The sequence below is a fragment of the Acartia tonsa genome, chromosome 14, assembly GCF_053477335.1.
Source record: "Acartia tonsa isolate MP-2025a chromosome 14, ASM5347733v1, whole genome shotgun sequence".
Taxonomy (NCBI): domain Eukaryota; kingdom Metazoa; phylum Arthropoda; class Copepoda; order Calanoida; family Acartiidae; genus Acartia; species Acartia tonsa.
This window is the reverse complement of record NC_137273.1, coordinates 13,817,500-13,839,610: the sequence shown is the minus strand read 5'-3', so window position 1 is coordinate 13,839,610 and position 22,111 is coordinate 13,817,500. Positions and strand designations below refer to the sequence as shown.

Genomic DNA, 22,111 nt, shown 5'->3' with positions numbered 1-22,111 from the left:
AAAACAATTGCCTTATCCTATTATCACTGAAAATGTCAAAAATAGATTTAAATTAAGAATTATATAAGAACCATGGACTTTCAAAATGTACTTTTCAAGATCAAGAAATATAACAACATACAAAAAGTGAATTTCTCAACTGATTTTTATCCCTCCTACAATGATTTTAACCCCCCTCCCCCTTCTCAGGGCTTTTCTATTCTTGAATTAACCTAACCTAACCTAAAAAGATATCAAGATAGCTATCAACATACATTTGCTTTTTAATTGATAAATGCAATTAACTTTATTTTTAAGATGTAATTACTGAATACTACGCTAAAAGACTGAAATTTATTATTTTAAATTGTTTTTTTCAAGCTTTTTTAATAGAATAAAAGGTTGCGTGAATTTAAATACAATATTGTACCAAATCATCCTTATATAAAAGCAGCAGGATATTTGTATATGGCTAAGAACTTACCACTGGACCGAGATGGTTTTCCTTTACAGTAAAGCTTGATATTGGTCAAGAAAAGTTTTATGGAAAATTTTTCTTTCTTTTAGCTAGGGGCGCAGCTAATTGTATCCTTTACTTTTCTGATTGTACTTCTAGAATGCAAAATTCTCTCTCTCTCTCTCTCTCTTACTTTCCTTCTCACTCTCTTTCTTTATCTCTTTCTTTTTTTTCTGAGCTTCGTTACTAATATTTTTTAGTTATCTTTTTTCTATATTTAAGGAAATAAATTTTGATATTTATCGACATTTAGAAACTAAATTATAAATTTTCATTAAATACAAAAATGGCATTGAATCGACAATTTTTATCAACTTTTTGCAAAATAAGTTTAATTAAAAATCTTCGAAATTATAATTAGATTTTATTGACAGTTTTTTTAGTTTTCAAAATAATATCATTAAATGTTAATTCTAAGTCATGAAGAAATGATCGATTAGATAATAGTTATTTCTCGCATCGTATTATAAACAGCTTTCCGCGGATATAGGATGTATGTACGATTATAAGATTAAAACTGTTTTTTATCTTATGATTGTACATTTTTATATTCGTAGAAAGCTGGATATAATACGATGCTGGACATAGTTTTTTCGTATAGATGAGAACCGGTTCCTATCTACCGGATTCGAATTAATACGAGAAAATTAAATACAAAGGTTGTGGCTGATAACCTTGAATAACCTTTTGCTCTTTAATTGTACAATCTTACTCCGTATTTTTTTACTAGCCGCTGCGCCCACAGCATCTAAGGGTTCCGTATTCGAAATGGGATCGAAATGTGCAGAAAAATACTCTTAAACTATCCAAGACTATGTGAAACATCCCTTAAATTGTTAATTGACTGTGAATTAAACTGGTATATGTAGGTTCAAAGTCTTTAAATTTCGTTTTCTCAGTCAGATAATATTAAACTTCAGAAGGGACAATTTTGTTATGCATCATTGGGTATGTGCATCATTTTATCTTCCATTGTCAAGTGGTCTAGATTTTTATCAATATCTTGAAAATAAATGAATATAGCATTTTAATTAAGGAAGGTATGTAACATCTATTACCACAAACTATTTCTTTTATCTTCAACTTTTATCATTTTCCTATTATAAACTCACAAACATATATCAAGCTAACGATGTTTTCAAATGGGGGAGGGGGGGAGTTTACAGTGTTAAAAGAGAGAGGACAACGGGCTGTTTATTACAATAGTCCACGAAGTTTTAAAATAACGTTTTCTTATTCTTTGGCTTAACAACTTTGTGGACTTTAGTAAATTTTGATTGGTTGATTCGTTAAGTTTAGTGTTCAAAAGTTTCATTCCTAATTTTATTCAACAGAAGGGGTAATTTTGTGTATCATCATAGGGGATGTAATTGTACATCTATATATCGGCCATTGTCTTATCCCTTTAGACCCCTGCTTAAACTAAGTTAAAAAAGAATGGTGTATTAGGGCTTAGAACAAAGATTAGGTAAATTCAAATTTAGTTTTAGATTTACTCATAAAAATCTTATTGGAGTGGGGTAGGTAGCTTTTGTTTCCAGGGGCCTGTCTCAAAAAATAGCCTAAGACCTACCCATGACCAATACTAAGCTTTTCTGATCATTGTTGACCAATTGATCCAGCCATTAACGAGATATTTCAAGACAAATATGATAATGATTTTTAAACATATGAATTGAATGGGATACTACATAAAAGTTTTTCAATACAGGACAAATCCTTATATTTAATTACAATTATACAAATGTAAGGTAATAATCATTACATAAAAGTAACAGGATGTCTATCTGAGAGCACCGAAGGATCTCGCAAACCGCAGAACTTATATGGTTTATAAAACTTTGGGTACCAGAGCTGGATCTTTAAATCATTTTAGTGGTGAGCCAGATCGGGGTGAGCCGAATTTCAGCCAATCACAGCGCGGCATTTCATAAAATGCTGTGCTCTCATTGGTGAAAAGTTGGCTCACCCCGATCTGGCTCACCACTAAAATGATTTAAAGATCCAGCTCAGTATATTTTTACAGTCCCCTCCATTCCTTAAAAATGTCAGAGCCTGTAATCTAAATTTATTCTAAACTGTTTTTAAAATTAGAAAACTTTCCTTCTAAATAAAACTATTTTTATGCTTCCTCCTAAAATAACTTAAATTAGGGAAACTTAACATCAAGCTTTGCACGAAACAAGAATGACAACAGTCTTAAATGCGAAGTAAAAGAAACAAATGTAAACAAGTAAGGAGTAATTTGCTTAATTTGGACCCATTTCTAAGAAATGACTATAGAGATGTCTGTTCTTATTAAAATCTCTAATTGGCATAGGAATCAGATACCAAAAATCAAAATAATAATAAGTGTGTATGTATATAAAATAAAAATAACATTTGATAGTTGCTATGTTTTCAAGTATATATCTAATTGATACAGGAATTGTTAGGACAAGTTTAATATGCTTAAATTACAGACGTAAAGACGGACGTTTCAAGTTTTTTTAAAGCTTTGCTTTTCAAAATATGCAATAATTATTTTGACACGGTTGCATATATTTAGACCAAGGTTATCATAGAGAGAGGGGACAATGGGCTGTTTATTACACTAGTCCCCAAAGTTTTATAATAGCGTTTATTTATTCATTGGCAAAACAACTTAAGGGACTTTTATTAAATTTTGATTGGTTGGTTTATTAAGTTGGGTGTCCAAATGTTTTAGCCACTAATTGTATTCTACAGAAAGGTTATATTTGTATAAAAATCATTGGGGATGTAACTCAATTTATCAGGCATTATCTTATCCCTTTATATCACTGCTATGGTTACAGAAACAACTAGGACAAAAATATAAATATGTAATGCATAACTGTAACTAATATTTTTTATCCTCTAGGGCGAATCACAACCCCCCCTCCCAAAAAATAATTATTTCAATGAAAATTTGTGGAAGGATCAGTCCAGCCGTTTTTGAGATATATGCACACACAAACCACTTTATAGTAAGACTAGCGGCTGCGCCCTTAGCATCTAGGGTATCTGTGTACAATTACAAAGGAGTATGGAAAAAAATAGCCCAAAACCATCTAAAGACTATATCTAAAAATAAAATGTCCAAAAACCATCTCGGCACCAAAGTGAAACTACTCTAAAATATATGACAGTCTAAATTAGACAGAATAGTCTAAAGCCATGCCAAAACTACCAATATAAAAATAAAATAGCCTAAAACCAAGGATCGAATTGAAGCTTCTTTACAATAGAAAAATCAATCGGTTCAGTAGTTATGGAAATCTTAAGCTTCAGACAAAAAAAAATACTACAAAAATACTGCCAATCTGAAGCTAGCCATTCTGCATAAATTTAGTAAAAGTTAAAATTGAATCACAAATTGTTTTCTTTTTCAAGAAAACTTTCAAATGTATTTTTCAATTTTACGTTATAATGAACAAGGTATATGGTACTCATAAAAGCGAAGCAGTTTAAGCCGCAACTGCAGAGTTCTTATTCAGCTGTATACGCGGCTGTCGAACCGGCCTTTAATTGATTATCGAGTCAAAAAAAATCACAAAACCTTTTTATGTTATTATTGTTTTAGCAAAGCTTTCATACAATTAAAGCCTGTCTGTCCGTACTACCGTAACGGTTAGTTCTGATTGTTAGTTTTCTTATTGATTAATGTAACAGATATATGCAGATGGGTATAGCAGATGGCTGTCCTTCTTGTCTGTCTGGCCTAATTTTTATCCCAAAGAATCCTGATCTATAGAATATAGGGTCATTTTTAATATTATAATTGGGGGTGTATATTATTTCATCGTTCATTGTCTTATCACTTAAGATCTTTTTGATATCATGAAGTATAAGTGTACAGTAGTAATGCCTATAAATAAGAAAACAAGAACGATAATTTGCAGTTCAAATACAGATTATGAATTATTTTGGAGAAAATCAGATTTTCTCGGCTCCTAATTAAGATGGACGGTTGAAACTTGCTGTGAAGATTCTCTATACCAAAGAGCATTCAGTATATAATTTATTTGTTCTTTTGTTCGGTCAGTCATGCTATAAAAAAGCATTAATGTCTGTTTGTCCAACCTTTATTTCCTTTTCTTATTTGTAATTGAGTTTAAACTTGATGTACAAAAAGTAACAATGGCTGATATATTATCTACAAACAATTGTCATGATAAGTTTACGTCGACTTTAAGTGATGACATTAAGCATACTGTTTGTACCAGTACGCCCCTTGAGGTATCTCAGGGCGCATAAGTAAGGAGAGGGGGGGGGGTGCCCTTTGATTTAAAATTTTAGTTAAAAGAATAAGGGGTTATAAATCTTATGGGGTAAATTGTCCTAGAAGATTGAAGGAACCATTCCCCAGAACAGCAGAACAGCGAATCATTTCAGCAGTTAGCGAGATTTTTTGGAACACACACCGACAAACGGACGAACATTCTTTCTTTTTAATAAAAGGATATTTAGTCAATTTAGGTTGCTAACATAGAATCATTTATTGGTCAGTTTTTTCATCCAGTAAGAGGGGAGGTAATGAGATAAAGGGGATCGTTTTTTTTTAGCCCGCTACAAGTTTCATTTTATTATAATTACCTGGTTTAAGATCCAAGTAATTATAAATCCATTATAACACTCCATATATATAAAAAAACTTTTACAGAGTAGCTTCGCTACATAACCATAGATTGATAGATTTATGATATGACGGCTAGACAAATAATATAATTATTTCTTTTGATAGGTTTCTCATAAAATAATGAAAATAATAATAATGATTAAGAAATAATATAAATCAAACCAAGAGTGATAGATTACCTAAACTTTTAACTAAAATGGTGTCCATTGCAAACTGCTGAAAAAAAAACTTAATAAAACAAATGTTGGTCTTAGAAGGGAGGGATGGGTTCTTGGATTGTAAATTTTACTTTTACCCAAAGTTAATAAACACATTCTGTCATCCGTTTGCTTTGGATGGGGGGAAGGGGAATTTTTTTTCTATTTTAGGTGGTCCTACCCTCCCTTAAAATATTATAATTCTTTCCAAGACCCATAAGCAACTACACTTTTTTTTAGTCTTAAAATGAAAGGGAATAATTTGGGAGATACACAGACAGACACACCGATAGAGAATGAGATCCTGTTACTTCTTTTTTAATAATGATATCCTTTCATAATACAGATCGTATAAACATTATAAGGAGAAGTGGGTAGGGCTAAAAAAGAAAGGGAAAGTGGAGATGAAGATAGAAAGGGAAGGTTACGATGGAAAAAAGGGAATTTAACCCGGGGGGGGGGAAGGGTCAATTTTCTCAAGGGGAAAAAAGTTATATTAGTCATTTTCCTATTAATAGGAATAGAACCCCCTTTGTAAATTGTAATTTTTTTAATAGTTTTATCAATAAGATATCTTGGGTATAGTCCCTTTTCTGACAACGCCTCTTTAGGGGCGTTTCATAGTATTTTCACAGTCGATTTTCTTCTATTTCTAGCCCCTTTAGGGCGCTCAATCCCTGCGGGGCCAATAACTTAACCCTGTGGGGCAATCACCTAAAGTAATATAAGCTAACCTAAAATGACCTATCAAAAGCTACTGTGAAAATATAACGAAACGTGTTACAACGAAAGGGACTATACCCGATATCTTATTCGTTGGCTTCTAGACTGGAGGTTTCATACATTTTTTTAACGGGTTCCACAAAGAATCAGCGTTAAAACTTTTCATCAATCTACAGAAGTTTATGTTTATCGTAATGGGGGATGTAATTTAATAAGTATGCCTAGGAATCATTATTTTAATTTAGTGATTCTACTAATGACTGATAACTAGTCCAAAGTTGCTTTGCATTTTATGTCTAACTGTAATAGGAATTATCATATAAGGTTTCATATTACTTTCGTGATCCGAGCTTCCATCCATTAAAAAAATACTATTGAGCAGATTTAAATTATTGGTGAAAAACTTTGGACACTACCGACCAATCAAAATTTCATAAAAGTTCCCAAATTTAAAGGCCCAACGATTGAGAATGGTTGTTTATAAAAGCTTGGGTACCTATATGATTTATCAGTACAAATGTATCTTCCCACTTGATTATAAATTATGAAAAATCATGAACATTAAAGGGGGGTACATGAAATAATAGCAAAACTATTTATTTAGGCTTTGTATTTGTAACAATTATAAGTTTAGTTGGTAGAAACTATTCAACTTAGTATTATATATCACATTATACAATTTATATATACAGTAGTTCAGAGAGCGAAGCATTTATACATTTAGGTTTTTTGGACGTTTTCTGTTAAAGTGCCTTGTAGAGCATTTAAGCCCTACCCTTTTTTATTTCGAATAAAGTGAAATTTGGGTGTGTTAGTTTTTAGTTTGTTTATTACTTTAGGTTAGGTTAGGTTAGGTTATATTATGTATGGGAAGCCACGTAGGGTTAGGGCACCGTAGCTATAAGCTTTGCAGGTTCACCACATTTCCCAGCAGGTTAGCACTGGGGTAAAAACTTACGCCCCCCACCCCTCTTATTTTTAATTTTTTTAGGGGAGGGGTTTTTAGTGCTCGACAGGAACTTTGAGGGAAAGCAACATTTTATTTCGTCTAAATATATAACTATATAGTTAGACAATCTAACAAAGCAAAATATTTTAAAATTGGTGAATGTTTCTTTTTTGAAGTGAAGGGACGTTCCCCCCCCCCCTTTTTCATTAAAGTGTCTCTAGAAGCCTCTAGGGATGTAGCAGCTCGTTATATTAAATAAAGTTATCAAAATTGACCTATGACTTCCACAATTTTGCATTGATAATAAATATCTTAATACAGTGCTTCGCTATTCTGAATGTTGTCATCCTTGTTTTATAATACATAGTATACAGAATTGTTATGCTGTGTGGTTTAAATCAGTATAAATTAATTATAATATCCGAGTTTTAATGGTCTTTCTTTTATTGTATCTAATCAAATTCTCTGCTTTTATTTGCTTCAAAAGTTATGATCCAAGAAAAACATATCCTTATAATAAAGTAACAGGATCTCTGTCTGTCTCGCTAACTGCTGAACCGATAAGGTTCACCTTTACAGTGTAGCTTCTCATAGGTCCTGAACATGTTCATAACTAATATTTGGGGAGGTTATCACTACCCTACCAACAGAATTCACCCCCAAAAAAATACCCCCCACCAAAAAAAAAAATTTTTTTTAAAGCAAAAATAAAAATTGGGGTTGGTTGACTTCCCCCCCTTAAAAAAAATTCTTTAGGGGCGTGGCCGATAGTACGTTTATAATATAGCTTTTTAAATCATTTTTTACCTTACTTTTGGAATGTATAAATAATTTAATTATCAAAAACTGATGTTTTATCATTTTATGGAGAAAAGTTTTTAGAAGGGAGGAGGGGGTTATCTGGATCCCCTTCAACATATGAAAAGTTTTGACAAATTTGCAGTAAATAAAAGATGAATGATGACCCGGACGCAAGAAGAAAAGTTGTCGCCTTTCTCATGGGTTATACATTTATTGTAGCGCAACTACTCTATGATTAGGGCCAGTCCGTCCTTTCTCATGGGTTATACACTTTTTGTAGCGCAGCTACTCTATGATTAGGGCATTTCCGTCCTTTCTCATGGGTTATATAGGTTTTAGTGGCGTAGCTACTCTTTAAAAGGGTCCCTCCATCCTTTCTCATTGATTATACATGTTTTAAGTGGCGTAGCTACTCTTTAGTAGGGTCTCTCATGGATTATACATTTATTTTATTATTTTATGTTCGTCATTTTGAACTTTCTCATGTGTTATACATTTATTGATGGCGAAGTTACTCTTTGATTTGGGTGTGTTTGTCCTTCCTTAACCTATAGAAACTATTTTTATATCTATCACTTATTCTCTGTGTTGTACAGGGGGAGGGAGGGAACATTGGACAGTAAATCATACTGGCCTCAAAATATTTATAAATATGTTGTTTTATTCATTTGATTCCAAAAATTGGAAACTTTTTTTAGATCTCGATTGGTACGATTGAAGTAACAGTGTCCAAACTTTTTAACCATTAATTAAATCTAAATAGCGGATATTTTTTGTTTATCATAATTGGTAGTGTACATTATTGTCCATTGTCTTATCCTTTATTATGTAAATCATTAAATTAAGTGTGTTTTGGGTTTTGTTTACTGTCTATTTGTGTAAGTTTGAACTAAACAAAGCATTCGATGTATTTTTTTTTAAAGCGAGGTTTTTTTATAATTAGGGTCGGTCCAACCGTACGTCCGTCCGTCTTTTTGCACTTTCATAACATTTAGCTCACCAATTTTATCGCTGTACTACTGTTTTTAACTTGAAATACACAACCTTTACGGATTTTACCCGCAACCTACTTTTCCCTTTGTGAAAAAATACCTATAGAAGCTTATTAGAGCGCAGCTGCTTGTAACAAAAAATGGAAACGTTCTTTACTTATAGAGATTTTTAAATCGTGTATGCTGTTCGAAGCACAGCTACTGTATAATTATCTAATCATTATGATTAAAATTTATCTTTAAACATTGGACAAAAAAGTTAAAGAATGTTTTAGTTAATGGTCTATTAAATATTTGTAAACTAAAAACACACAGCGAATGACATTTAGAGCTATAGCGTAGCTTCGCTAGGGGACATATTTGCTATGGATAATACTCGTTCTTTGTTATTCTAATTGTGCAACCATTAAAGCAGGGCTTGGCAGCCGCGCGTGAGCCTCAGAGAAATAAATTTACAATTTTAAAAATCAGCTAATAGTCTAAACTTTGGGACAGTGGAAAGTGAGATGTGTGATGTCATAAAAATTGCCTATTATCCATCTCTTTCTTTAGGGGTTTCCACTTTCCTTTCCCACTTCTCCTCTCATCCTTTCTTTTTAGATGAATTTTTATGATGTCAAACATGACACTTTCTGCTGTCCGCTGAACCTTATCCAAATAAGACAATCCTTCTTTTAAACAATTAAAAGCTTCCAAAACAATTTAAATTTGAGGATTCATCGCGGGTGCCAAGCCCTGCATTAAAGACTAGGGTATTTAAAGACATTAATGAACAAAAGTAGGGTAGGTGTTTAATTATGCTTTCACATGCAACATTTCTTAAGCGAAGCTTTTATATAACTAGGGTCCGTCCGTCCGCCCGTACGTCAGTAGCAGATGGCTTTTTTAGTTGATTTAGACATGTTAGAATTGTCATATCAGTTTAAAACTTTGCATTATGATTCAGTTAGGTACGATTTATGAAGTGTAGCAATTTTGTTTGCAAATTATAAATTAATGTTCTGCGTATTTAGTTATGACACTCTACAAGTATTTATGTTCGTTTGACCTACCTTCGGAATCTGGAGCTTCGTTTTTTATTGATGTCATCCTTGTTCTAAAAGCGTTTGTACTAATCTGCTTTTTTGTTAGATATTAGCTAATATTTAGTTCATAAGGGCTATGCTGAAAGGAACATCTATTAAGCCATTTTCGAACTACAAAATAACGTCCATTTAAAACATATAATTAGCCTATAAGCCTCTGATTTTTGGAATAATGTTTCTTAGGACAACAAAGTACAATATTATGAGCGAGGCCTTTCTATAATCATTTCATTAAAACGAAATTATGTCCTTTTACTGTATCATGTATTTACAAATTAATGTTCTGACACCCTACAAGAGTTAGTGTTCGTTTGTCCTTCTTTCTGATTTAAGCACAGCCAATAATTTATGTGACTCTATATTAACATTTGATTAATAACTATTATAAAAAATAAGAAAGGGTGATGGGGAAAAACTAGAATAATAAAATTCCCTCACATATATTTCTTATATTATTTTTACCACAACAAAATGCTTATTAATATTTCATTAATATAAGTGTTTTTATTAGTTTTAAGATAGATTTGTTTAGCACAAAAAGAGGAAAAAGAAAGCTTCACTAGTTTACATTTTCAGGGAGGTGTTGACACCCACAACACCCTACTCTCTTATAATTGTAATTTGTACAAATTGCAAATTGTACTAACGGCAACAATTTAATTTCTGTTGGGAGGGTGTTGGTACCCTCCCACAAAATAGCTACAAACCTTCTCAGGAGAAGCTATATTGTAAAGAAGAAGCATATTGGTTCAGCGGTTAACAAGATTCTTCGGTACAGATAGATAGACCAAAGAGAAAAAGTTCTTGATCTACAATAGAGGAATCAGCTTATATTGATGCCATATTCCATTCTAATATGACCTCATTCGGGTCAGTTAGGCCAAACGTTATAATATTTGTCTATTTTTTTAGAGACATTATAACAATAGAGCTATGTTACTTTTCTAACATTGTTTCTTGTTGTTTAGATTCTGATGATTCGGACAACGAGGGTGGACTTGGTAATGTTGAGCGGGTGGTTATGCGCCCCCCTGGACATTCAGGTGAATATATCAATTTACCTATCTGTCTTTCATTTTATCAATTTGTTTGGTTTTAGGTTTATATTATTATGTAATCTCTCCCCCCCAAAAAAACTTTATTTTTCTTTCTCAATTTACTAAACAAAAAAGAGGGTTTATCTATCAACACGTACCCCTTTAAGCGAAACAATTAATCTTTTAATAAAAGTAACATGATATTTATCAGTTACTGTCTGTAGTTTAAGATCCATCTAACTACTAGACTGATATAGTTCTTCATTTCAGTAAAGCTTCTGAAAGGTAAAGGGAAAGTTTAAGAAAAAAGTTATACCCCAATAAACAAAAAAATATTTTACCAGGAAAGGCGAAGAAGGGACATTTGTGTTTTGACGCCATCTTTGAAACAGGTACATTAAAAATACTTTTTATATCAAATGTTTTGTTAAATTCTAGCTTACACAAAATATGTATATAACAGTTGCGTCATTCTAAGACCATTGGGAAAACAAGTTTTTGATAAATATAAGAAAAATATTAGTTTGTCATTGTTTTTGCTATTGTTTAGCCATAAGTAACAGTAAGTCTGTTTATGTTTTTCTATTTGAGTTGAGTGTAAAAAAGGGTTTTACCTCCTACTGAACTTGTATGGTTCTCCTTTACAATGAAGCTTCTCATAGGTACAGGGAATATTTATAAACATTTTAGGAGAGGGAACTAACACCCCACTTGTGTTTCACTTGGATTTACTGGCTTAAAGTTCAAAGACCATTTAACGAATCAAATTTTAATTTAGGCAATCTTGGTCGTGTAGACTTTATCAATGATTATGAATATGATCTTTTTATCAGACCTGACACTTGTAATCCTAGATATAGGTAATAATATTTTTATTAGAGAGATAGATTGACAAAATAAGTTTTTTGTCTCTAAAATGTTACTAACATCTGAACTGATTAAGTTCTTTAATTCAAGGAAATATTTTCACAGGTCTAACATGGCTAAAAGCTACTTTATTTAAAATTTATGACTTAGGGTGATAGTTATATAGAAAATTGAAATAAGAATAGAAAACTAATGTAACTAAATATTTTCTTTTTTAGATTCTGGTTCAATTTTTCTGTAGAAAATGTTCATGTAGATCAAAGAATCATTTTTAATATTTCAAATATTAGGTATTTTCTTTTCATATTTTTATATTTCAGGTTGCTTACGTTCTCTAATATGAGTTCTTCTAGTAAATTTCTTATTGTAGTTTATGTAGATGATATCTCCACTTCTATCTAACAATTTTTTCAAATTTCTTTTAGATCTCTTTATTGATATGAAATGTCTTGGAAATTTGTTTTGAAAATTTATTCATCTTGGCATTTCATTAGCTACGAACTGCTCTGATTGGTTTGGTATAAAAAAAGTCTTTTCCTGTGCAAAAACTATTCTTCTTTATTTTTTTATTAAAACATAATTGTAAAATAGACCTTACTAAGTTAAATTTTTTATATTTTCAGTAAAAATAGAAATCTATTTGCTTCTGGGTTAACTCCAATAGTGAGATCAACTTCAAGGCCAAAATGGTAAGGGTTTGATTAGCTATTTTATTTTCATAACAATGTAGAAATTGAATAGATTGAATATTATGGATATATCTGAGATCTTTCATTAATTTATGCAGTGTCATACTCAAGTGTAGCTGGAAGGGTGTTCATAGCACAACCAAAAATGTTGACACCCCTCATAAACCAAAGGGGGTGTATTTTAAACAAATAGTTTGGTTTCATTTTATTGTTGAATGTAGAATTGTGTGAGTTATAGAAAATTTTGATGTAAATTGCCAAAAAAAAAACATGTCTTGTAGTTAAGGGAATATGAACAAAAAATTAGATACATATCCTGCTACCTCATAAGTCATTTTTGAAATGGACTTTTTGATATTTCAATATTAAAAAAAGTCTTTTGTGCAAAAGTTTATTAGAGAAAAAAAAGAGTGCATAATACAAAAAATTAAGCATTAAATATACTTAGAGCTCTAAGATAATCATCACAATATTACTTTAACATGAAGATATAAAAAAATATTACAGTAAGTTCATTCGAATGACACATATTACATAACATCTCTCCATTTTTTAAAAGAAAAATAAAGTTAAATTTAACAAAGATATTCATTATCATTTGATGCAAACATCTACTGAAAACTTTTTCTCATTGAAAACACAATTCTAATCATTTGAGCCCATAAGTCATAAATACCTATAACTGACAAACCTAACCACATACCAAAAGAGCTTCCAACATCAATAAGAAATTGATAGAAGCTGTAATCAAAAAACTTTTCTTTTACTTCAGCTTCTCTGTTAAATGCAATATTTACTTCAGTAGAAAATACAACATAATATTTCTTCTTTTTCATCTCAACTAGTTGTACATTAACAGTAGTTGTTGAGCAATGTTTCCTGCAGGTAAGTTCAAGATTCATGTTCCTTAGAAAAACAGGAGATTTTACAAATTCCCAGCTAAAGTCTTGGACATGCTTTTCGGCAAAATCAAATTCATAAGTGCCATTGCATTGGTTATGTGGTGACATCCAAGGTGGAACACATCCCAAAAGTTTCCCAACTGTGTTAAGTATATTCTCATTTACACATTTGTCATAATCATCTTGTTTGAGTTTAATATTTAAAAATGATATTTTGGACAAATTATGCCTTAAAACCGGTTTTTCCAAAGACCTTAATTTTAAAGATTTACGAATTTAAAGGTTGTGGAAAAATGTGAACATTTGTAAAACTAAAATTGCGCGGCTTGTATTAATAGTAGAAAAACGTTATGCATACCGTTAGAATTGTTATAAACTCTATTTTTTGGAAATATAATTTCTGTGCTATTTGTAGTTAAGGAGCTACATTGAAAAGTGTGAAAAAGGTTGAAAAGTTTTAAGTAAGTTGGAACATTTTACTACGTAGCTCCTAAACTATACGTAGCACAGGAATGGTTCTCATATATCCAAAAACAGGGATTATGACAATTCTAACGATATGCATAACATTTTTCTACTATTAATACAAGCCGCGCAAGTTGAATTTTAAAACTGAGGGCCTTTTTTCAACAACCTTTAATTCTGTAAATTTTTAAAAAATAAGGCCTTTGGAAAAACCGGTTTTTAAGGCATAATTTGTCGAAAAAATCATTTTTAAATATTTGAAACATAAATGTCCCAGAATAGGTTTTCCAAATATATAAAGCATTTTATATAATTGTTTCATTTTCTATGTCTAATTAAGTTTTTAAAAAACGCATTTCTCTTGAAACACCCTGTATAATGGGATATATAGATAGATATTAACTATATTTATAACTAATTAAATATTCTAGGCAACGTATTCCGAAGACGTACGTGTATTATTACAAATCCCCGGATCACAAAGATAATTATGTTTTATCATTTGCATTTGCATTCGACAGGTAGGCAATACTTTCACAATAGATATAAACTGTATAGATGAACAACCCATTAGTTGGACCAAAAGGAACAAAGAATTGAAACAATCTGACCATATAATTGGTTGGAAAGTGTACACAATTTGGCACGAAAGGGCAGTTATTTTTTTATTTCATCAATATATTATGCCAGAAATAAATTGTTGGATATTTTCGGAAACAGCTTAGCGTGTTGGGAAAAAATCGTCCAAAAAAATCTTTGGAAGAAAACTCCCACAAAAAAGAACTTTTTAGAAGCTTCTATTAGTAGCTGTTGATGAGATCTTTTGGTACAAACAGACATACAAACAAAAATCCTGACTCTCCAATATACATATATGTGTTAAATTCAATTTAGCTATTAACATACAAGAAATATTTTCATATAAATATTTTTGTGCATTTTCTCACCACAACTTGTTTTATTTGGTTAACCTTTTTATTGCATATTGCAGTTAATATAGTAAAATAGGATTGTAAGCCTGACATTGCCAGGGATCTAAAAGGATAAGACAATGCCCGATAAATTGATGTACATTCCAAATGGTGATACAAAAATTTCCTTATCTGTAGATTACAATATGTGGTTGAAACGTTTGGACACTCAACTTAATGAACCAACCAATCAAAATTCAGGAAAAAATCCTAAAGTTGTTAAGCTAATGAATGAGAAAATATTATTGTATAACTTCGGGGACTAGTGTTATTAACAGCCAAATGTCCCCTCCCTTCCTGAGTATAACATCTAATTTATAACTGTACACTGTTATAACTGTAATAAATTAATATTATTTATTTCTAAGTGTTATTTGCACGACACTTTGCAGCTGCCTTACCAAGTTAGGTATATAATGGATATATTATTATTCGGATCTTTCCCTAGATATTTATGTTTTCTAATAAAGTGAAACTTGCAACAGGCCAAAATAACGATTCCCCGAAAAATTCAATAAAGTCCCCAAAGTTGATAACCTATAAAATAAGAAAACGTTATTGTAAAACTTTGGGGACTTATGTAATAAAAAGCCCAGTGTCCCGTCCCCCCCCCCTCTGAGTTAGAAAGTGGAACCTAGTAATAGTATCTAACTTTTTATCTTTGTGACGTAACAAAAATCCATCTCTTTTTTAGGGGTACGTCACAAAGATAAAAAGTTAGACACTATTACTAGGTTCTAGAAAGTGGTATAAAATAAAAAAGTATGAATGAATAATAAACGACTGCAGAATGATATTAATATTAGTACCTTTTGGTGATATAATATTAATAATAACATGTTATTACCAGGGTTCTAAAGGGATAAGACAATATAGATTAAGATATTGGTTGAAAATTTTGGACACTTCTAGTTTAGAAGAAACCAATCAGAACTAGGCAAAAGTAGCCAAAGCTTTTGAGCTAACGAATAAGAAACGTTTTAATAAAACTTAGGGTACCAGTGTAAGTTATAGTTCAATGTCCCCTCCCTCCCTTTGTTATATCTTCACACTATGATAATATCATGGATGAAGGGGACATTTGACTGGAAATTATACTGATACCCAAAGTTTTCTAAATGTAATATCTCATTTATTGGCAAAACATCTTTAGAAAGTAACAGTACCTGCGTACAATTAATAATAATTTTTACACAGGAAATTTGGAAAAAAAAATTGAGCATGAAAACTTTCTTTAATTTAATTTTTTCTGAAGTTATTACAGTTGTATTCGTCCCTAGACGGTAAGAAAAACACTTGTAGATTGTCAAAACTTAATAAGCAGAATATTGATTTTTAAGTCTAAAAAAATAAAAAAGTAAATTTGTTGCAAGATTGATTAAATACAGGATACCATTAATAGACATACTTACAATTTTAGAACTTAATTTTAGAGATGTTTCACTTATAAATCCAATTTCCAATAATCAGATTAATATGATAAATATATCATAGAAAAATAGTTGTCAATAAAATATAAATCATCATGATAAAAATGGACTGTGTAAACTGTTAGGGTTGCTTTTTCATCGTACATAACTGTTACATAACCCAACTTGAAAAATATGAAATTGATATGACAATTCTAAATTAACGATAAGAGGAATCTGTAATGAAGGACGTTCAGACAGACCTTAGTTATAGGAAAGCTTCGTTTTAAAATAATTAAAATTTTAGTTTTAATCAAAAATTTTATAAACCATATTGGTTCACTATTTTGCGATTAGCAATATCCTTTGGTATAGACTGACAGACCCACACATATAGACATCCTGTTACTTTTATATGTTGACCCTATTGCAGGGATGAAGAGAAATATCAGTTTGCCAGTTGTTATCCATATTCCTACTCAAGATGTCAGGTAAAAAATAATTTCTGCTGGATTAGAGCCGGTTCTTTGCCATACTGAAAAACCATATATTGTACCGTATTACAGATAATTTTTCATGAATAATAAAATAAAAGTAATTAAATTTATATCAGTTTTGATTGCTAGGAGCCACCTTTTTATTTTTCATTTTACTATCCGTGGACAGATGTTTGTAATACGATGCGATTAATAACTATTCTAGATAGACATAGGACAATGGAGGGAGGGGAGGGGGAATGGACAGGGACTGCCTGCTCTTTTTATCCTGTTCATTTCCCTTTTCCCCACCTCTCTTCTCCCTTTCCCTATTGTCAGCTTTAAAAAAGGGAGGTGGGGGAGAGGGGAGTGAAATAGAGTATGGGAGGGGGGCCGTGTATTCTTAACTTTTATATTTAAACAACTCTCCGTCTGCTATATTCAAAACTAACAAAGCGAGTAGCGGCACTAATGCGCTAGTACCCAAACTCAGTCAGAAACTGCTAAATTCTTGCACATTCCCTTTAAGCCAGAACCCAAAGTATGAGACTCCTAAAAATTGAATATTCGATCCATTGTCTCCTCCCTTACTTCCTTAGGAATGAACCCCTTGAAACCCCATTATTTTCAAATCTGTATACTGTATAGTTAATCAAAATGCCTCCCTTAAACTTTTAGTTTAAGGGAGGACAAAATTTAGCAACATAATTATAAGCCAAATTGGTGTTGGACCAAATTTATAATTAGACAAAGTGTCTCAAAATTCAGCCATGTGACGTCATTAATAAACCTAAAAGATATATAATCCCTCATTTTTATGACGTCACAAGGCTGATTTTATAAGCACTTTGTCCAGCTGCTCAAATTTGATGTAGCATGCTTGACATAGTAGCTGTATATACAATACTAAAATTATTACAGGCCTATCTATGTACATATATAGATTTATTGCAGGCCTATCTGAATGAGGTGGAAAGGAAGAAGCCAGATTTGGTGACCAGAGAAGTTATTGCTAAATCGATCCAGGTAAAGTGTCAAATATATACCCCAATTATGATAAACTAAATTACCCTTTCATATGATTATAATATTTTGGTTGAAAATTTAGTATTTATAACCGGGCACATGAACCCGGTTTGTCAAGAATGGGTTTAACAGGATTCATTAGAAGTAACTCAAGTATTATTCAGAGAAAGTGTTTATAAAACTTTGGTTACCGATATAATTTATATTATAATGCCCTTTCCCTCCCTGAGTACATATTACAAACACTATTTGAGAAGCTATGCAGCTACTTTTGTCTTTTATCTGATTTATTCATATTAATTTAGTGTTTGTGGTTCGATTATCAAATGTTTTTGGATAATTATATTAAAATTAAATTTCCAGTTGTTCTAATGGATTATTGTGTCTATAGATGAAATTTGTCTTATTTTGATGTTTCTTTGGTACTTTTGGTGCCATTTTACATTTTATTTAGTAATAGTTTAAACAATTTCTGTTTTAATAAGCATCTACTCATTATAATATTTTTTCGTGAAATATATTAAGATTATTACGCTTCTTATGAATGTTATTATCCTTGTAATTATTTAGGATAGAAACTTGGATTTGCTGACCATAACCGACCCACCGCCGAATAATGTGCAAGACACCGCACCTGTAAGTCAAATTAAACCAGGAATTTTAGGGATATGACAATGGAATTTAAGCAAGATTACTACCCCCCCCCCCCCCCGTAGATTGAAATCAATGGTTGAATGTTTGAACATTGCCAGTTTGGAACCAGCCAATAAAAAAATTTATAAAAGTAACCAATGCAAATGCAATAAGGTAACGTGGTAATTAAACTTTGGGTACCAATGCAAATTACAGTCCAATGTCCCATCCCTTCCTGAATAAAAACAATACTCGCGTTATGTTCATCCAATCATCCTTCATTAATAAAATCATAATCTTAAAAAACTCATTATGTTTCATAGTTTCAGATTATTTGATAGTTAAAAGCAATTAAAGGCTGAAATTTGTTTTAAATTATTATTTAAATTATTAAAAGATTATTTATTTTATTAATTCTTTATTTGATAAATTGCATAAAATGGGTGGATTAGGGTGATTTAGTGTTTGAGGCATTTTTATAAATTCAAAAAAGAAATTCTTTAATAATATGAAATTTTAATTAATACTATCACGGATTTGAAGGGCTAAGACAATGGACGATAAATTTTAAACTTTAAGTTCCAAGAAATAATTTATGTAGTCATTTGTCCCCTACCCTTCCTCAAATTATCTAGAGTTTGAAGGATAGTCAAGCAATGCAAGAAAAAAATCGGTCTTTGAAGAATAAAAAATAATATATGTACATATATAATTGGTTTTCTCAATACGGATCATTTCTAATGGCAAAAATAAGGACTACGACTTTTTAAAAAAGATAGAAAGAAATACAATTTTTAGTGTTTTTATTATAAGAGAATAATTATTTACTAGTATACTGACTTTAAGCCCAAAATGTCATTGTAAAATGCCTACAACTTTTTTGTTATAGAATATAAAGGCTACACATTTTGGTCTGTATACTTGGGACAGTCTTTTAGCATCAGGACGTTGAATACCATGCAGGCTTCTTTTAAACCATTCCACTTTTGAAAAGTAAAAAAACCTGTCTCTAGTTGGTTGATATGTTGGAATTACAATGAATTTTTATTTAATTCTATTTTTTGTTATCATTCTTTTTATGGAAATTGCCTCTAACACAAAATTACCCTTTTCAGTCCCGTTTCTAAACATGTACATATATGCAGCTTTTTATACCAGGGGCCAACAGGATCTGCTACAGACAAGGCCACCAAAAGGCGTAAAGTAATTAAAAATCACCTTATTTGTTGTATAATAAAAAGTTGACAATTTATGCATATTTTGTCATTCTTTGCTTAATAATTTTTAGTGAATTGACAAGATAATGGATAAATTGTCAACTTGTATATGTGTTATAGTTGTTTCATGGTACATAGTCATTTTGGATCTGTGATTTTTTATCAGTTGGGGACATGACATTGCTTTTCTATGTTTCAATATCTTATATTTTTTAATGATGTTTAAAATTTTTTTTCCTTCTTATGTATATTTTTTACGCATAAGTTAACTGAGTTTTTAAATTATTGCATATCCTTATTTTAAAAAAGGAAGATAAGAATTCTAAACATCATTTGTTTAATTAAGAACTTAAGATATTATATAAAAATAAAAATTTTGCTACAAATAAAAAACAAAAATTGCAGACTTGCAGATTTTTTAACACACTTTTAAGTTGCACATACATTTAATTTTTAAAGTTCTAACATTTCATTTTTATAGACTTTTATTGTAATATTTTTTAAATGCTCAATTTTCTAGGAAGAGAACTCCATGATTCAAATAAATTAATACTTGACATAAGTCATAATTCTTTTTCAAAAAGACAAAATCTATATTTTCGCTTGGTTCCATGTTTTAATCAATTGCATGTTTTTTGCATGTTACAACAAATTTATCAAAATGATACAACCAAGATTCCAATAAAATATGCTAGTATTTTTTTCTAGTTTAAAAAAATGTGACAATACAATTAAAATGGAGAAAAACATAATACACAAAGATTTTCCAAAACTAAAGCTACTGACAACTTTGCTACAAATACAAAAACAATGTCTAAATAAAACATGTTACAGACAAAGACTCATCCTAAAAGCTTACACCGTAAAATGTTCTACAGACAAACATATCAAAGATTTTTAAGATTAATATTAATCAAACAAAGATATGAAGACTCATTTTAAAATTGATTTAGAGGCAATTCTCACCAGACATTGATTTGCCAAGTTTGAATTGATTTGGACAAAAAAATAATTAACATCGCTTGCAATTCCAAAAAAATTCTGCCTTATCATTTCATTTATGTGTTTGAATAAAAGAACGAATGAAAATAAATTGTGGATAATTGGATTAAAATATGTCAAAACATTAGTAAAATTTTTAACAATTATGATTTGACTTATTTAATACCTATATTTGCGACAACTTTTACTACACAGAAACACCCAATTTTGATCAACAACAAAATCCCTGCCCCTCTCGGAGAGCCTCGAACCCGCGACATACGGATAAGAAAACCAACATTCTATAATCAAGCTATGAAGGAGACCAATTATCAGATGTGAAAAAAGACAAGGTAAAGAAAAACTGAAATCTTACAGTGTACTATAAAATTTTACACATTTACATAATTGACATCTTAGCTCAGGGGTAGAGATTAGGGTTCAGTTTTGCATCGGTTCAAGTCAGAAGGTTCTAAGTTCGAAACTACCCAAACACTAAGTATCATTTTCCCTCGCTGAGATAATAAGTAATATATGATAAAGCAATAAATATTTTTAAAGCTTTACAATGTACCAGCAGTCACTTAAAATATAAATTTGTTCTTGGTCAGACTCAAACTCGCATCCATAAGACACGATAGATAAGGAAATAATAAACTGAAAAAATTAATCATGTCAATCATCGCTGGGATTTGAACCCGCAATCATCATAATAAGATAGAGAGAAAAGAAATCCTATTATATAAAGTAGTAATGTTTTTTTGTCTATAGCGAAGGATCTCACCAACCACTGAACTTATATGAATATCCTTTACAGGGTAGCTTCTCATAGGTCCTGGGAAGGTTTATAGCTAATTTGGGGAGAGTACCACCACTCTCCCAAGAGAAATCGCAAAAATCCAATAAATATAACTAGCGCTGCCTAGCTGAAACAGCTAATCTTAACATAGATTGAAAAGAAAACATTTTACGTACCCATAGAGCCTCTATGGCCATAGTGACTACAGTAATAAAATAAAGTAATAAATATCAATCACATCTATCACTACCGGGATTTGAACTCATGAACATCATAACTGGAAGCCAGCAATTTGACCACTATACCAAAAGACGCGTCGTATTTTCTTCAAAATTAATTGGATACACAAAGAAAGAAAGAGAGAGAGAGAGAGAGAGAGAGAGAGAGAGAGAGAGAGAGAGAGAGAGAGAGAGAGAGAGAGAGAGAGAGAGAGAGAGAGAGAGAGAGAAAGAGAAAAGAAATAATAAACTGAAAAATATTAATCTCATTTAACATCACCAGGATTCGAACGCATGATCGTCATGACTGGAAGCCAGGACTTTGACTGCCATACCACAGGAGACATTATATTGTCATCAAATTAATAAGAAACACACAGAGAGAGAAAGAAATAATAAACTGAAAAAAATTATTTACATCTATTTTCACTGACACACGATAATAAACTGAAAAAAATTATGAAAATCTAACATAACCAGGAATCGATCGCATGATCTCTATATCTGATAGCCAGCGCTTTGACCAGTATACCACAATA

General features: G+C 31.1%; 1 protein-coding gene across 1 annotated transcript in view; it reads left to right on the top strand.

The window, feature by feature from the left end:
- Nucleotides 1-22,111, top strand: part of LOC145305201 (cytosolic carboxypeptidase 6-like) — a 119,118-nt gene that overhangs the window by 54,468 nt on the left and 42,539 nt on the right. The window contains exons 3-11 of the mRNA XM_080146762.1: nucleotides 10,851-10,925; nucleotides 11,264-11,311; nucleotides 11,698-11,779; nucleotides 12,005-12,076; nucleotides 12,410-12,475; nucleotides 14,274-14,363; nucleotides 16,656-16,713; nucleotides 17,653-17,724; nucleotides 18,295-18,360. Coding sequence (XP_080002888.1) covers nucleotides 10,851-10,925; nucleotides 11,264-11,311; nucleotides 11,698-11,779; nucleotides 12,005-12,076; nucleotides 12,410-12,475; nucleotides 14,274-14,363; nucleotides 16,656-16,713; nucleotides 17,653-17,724; nucleotides 18,295-18,360 — 629 coding nt within the window. The remainder of the gene's footprint in view (nucleotides 1-10,850; nucleotides 10,926-11,263; nucleotides 11,312-11,697; nucleotides 11,780-12,004; nucleotides 12,077-12,409; nucleotides 12,476-14,273; nucleotides 14,364-16,655; nucleotides 16,714-17,652; nucleotides 17,725-18,294; nucleotides 18,361-22,111) is intronic.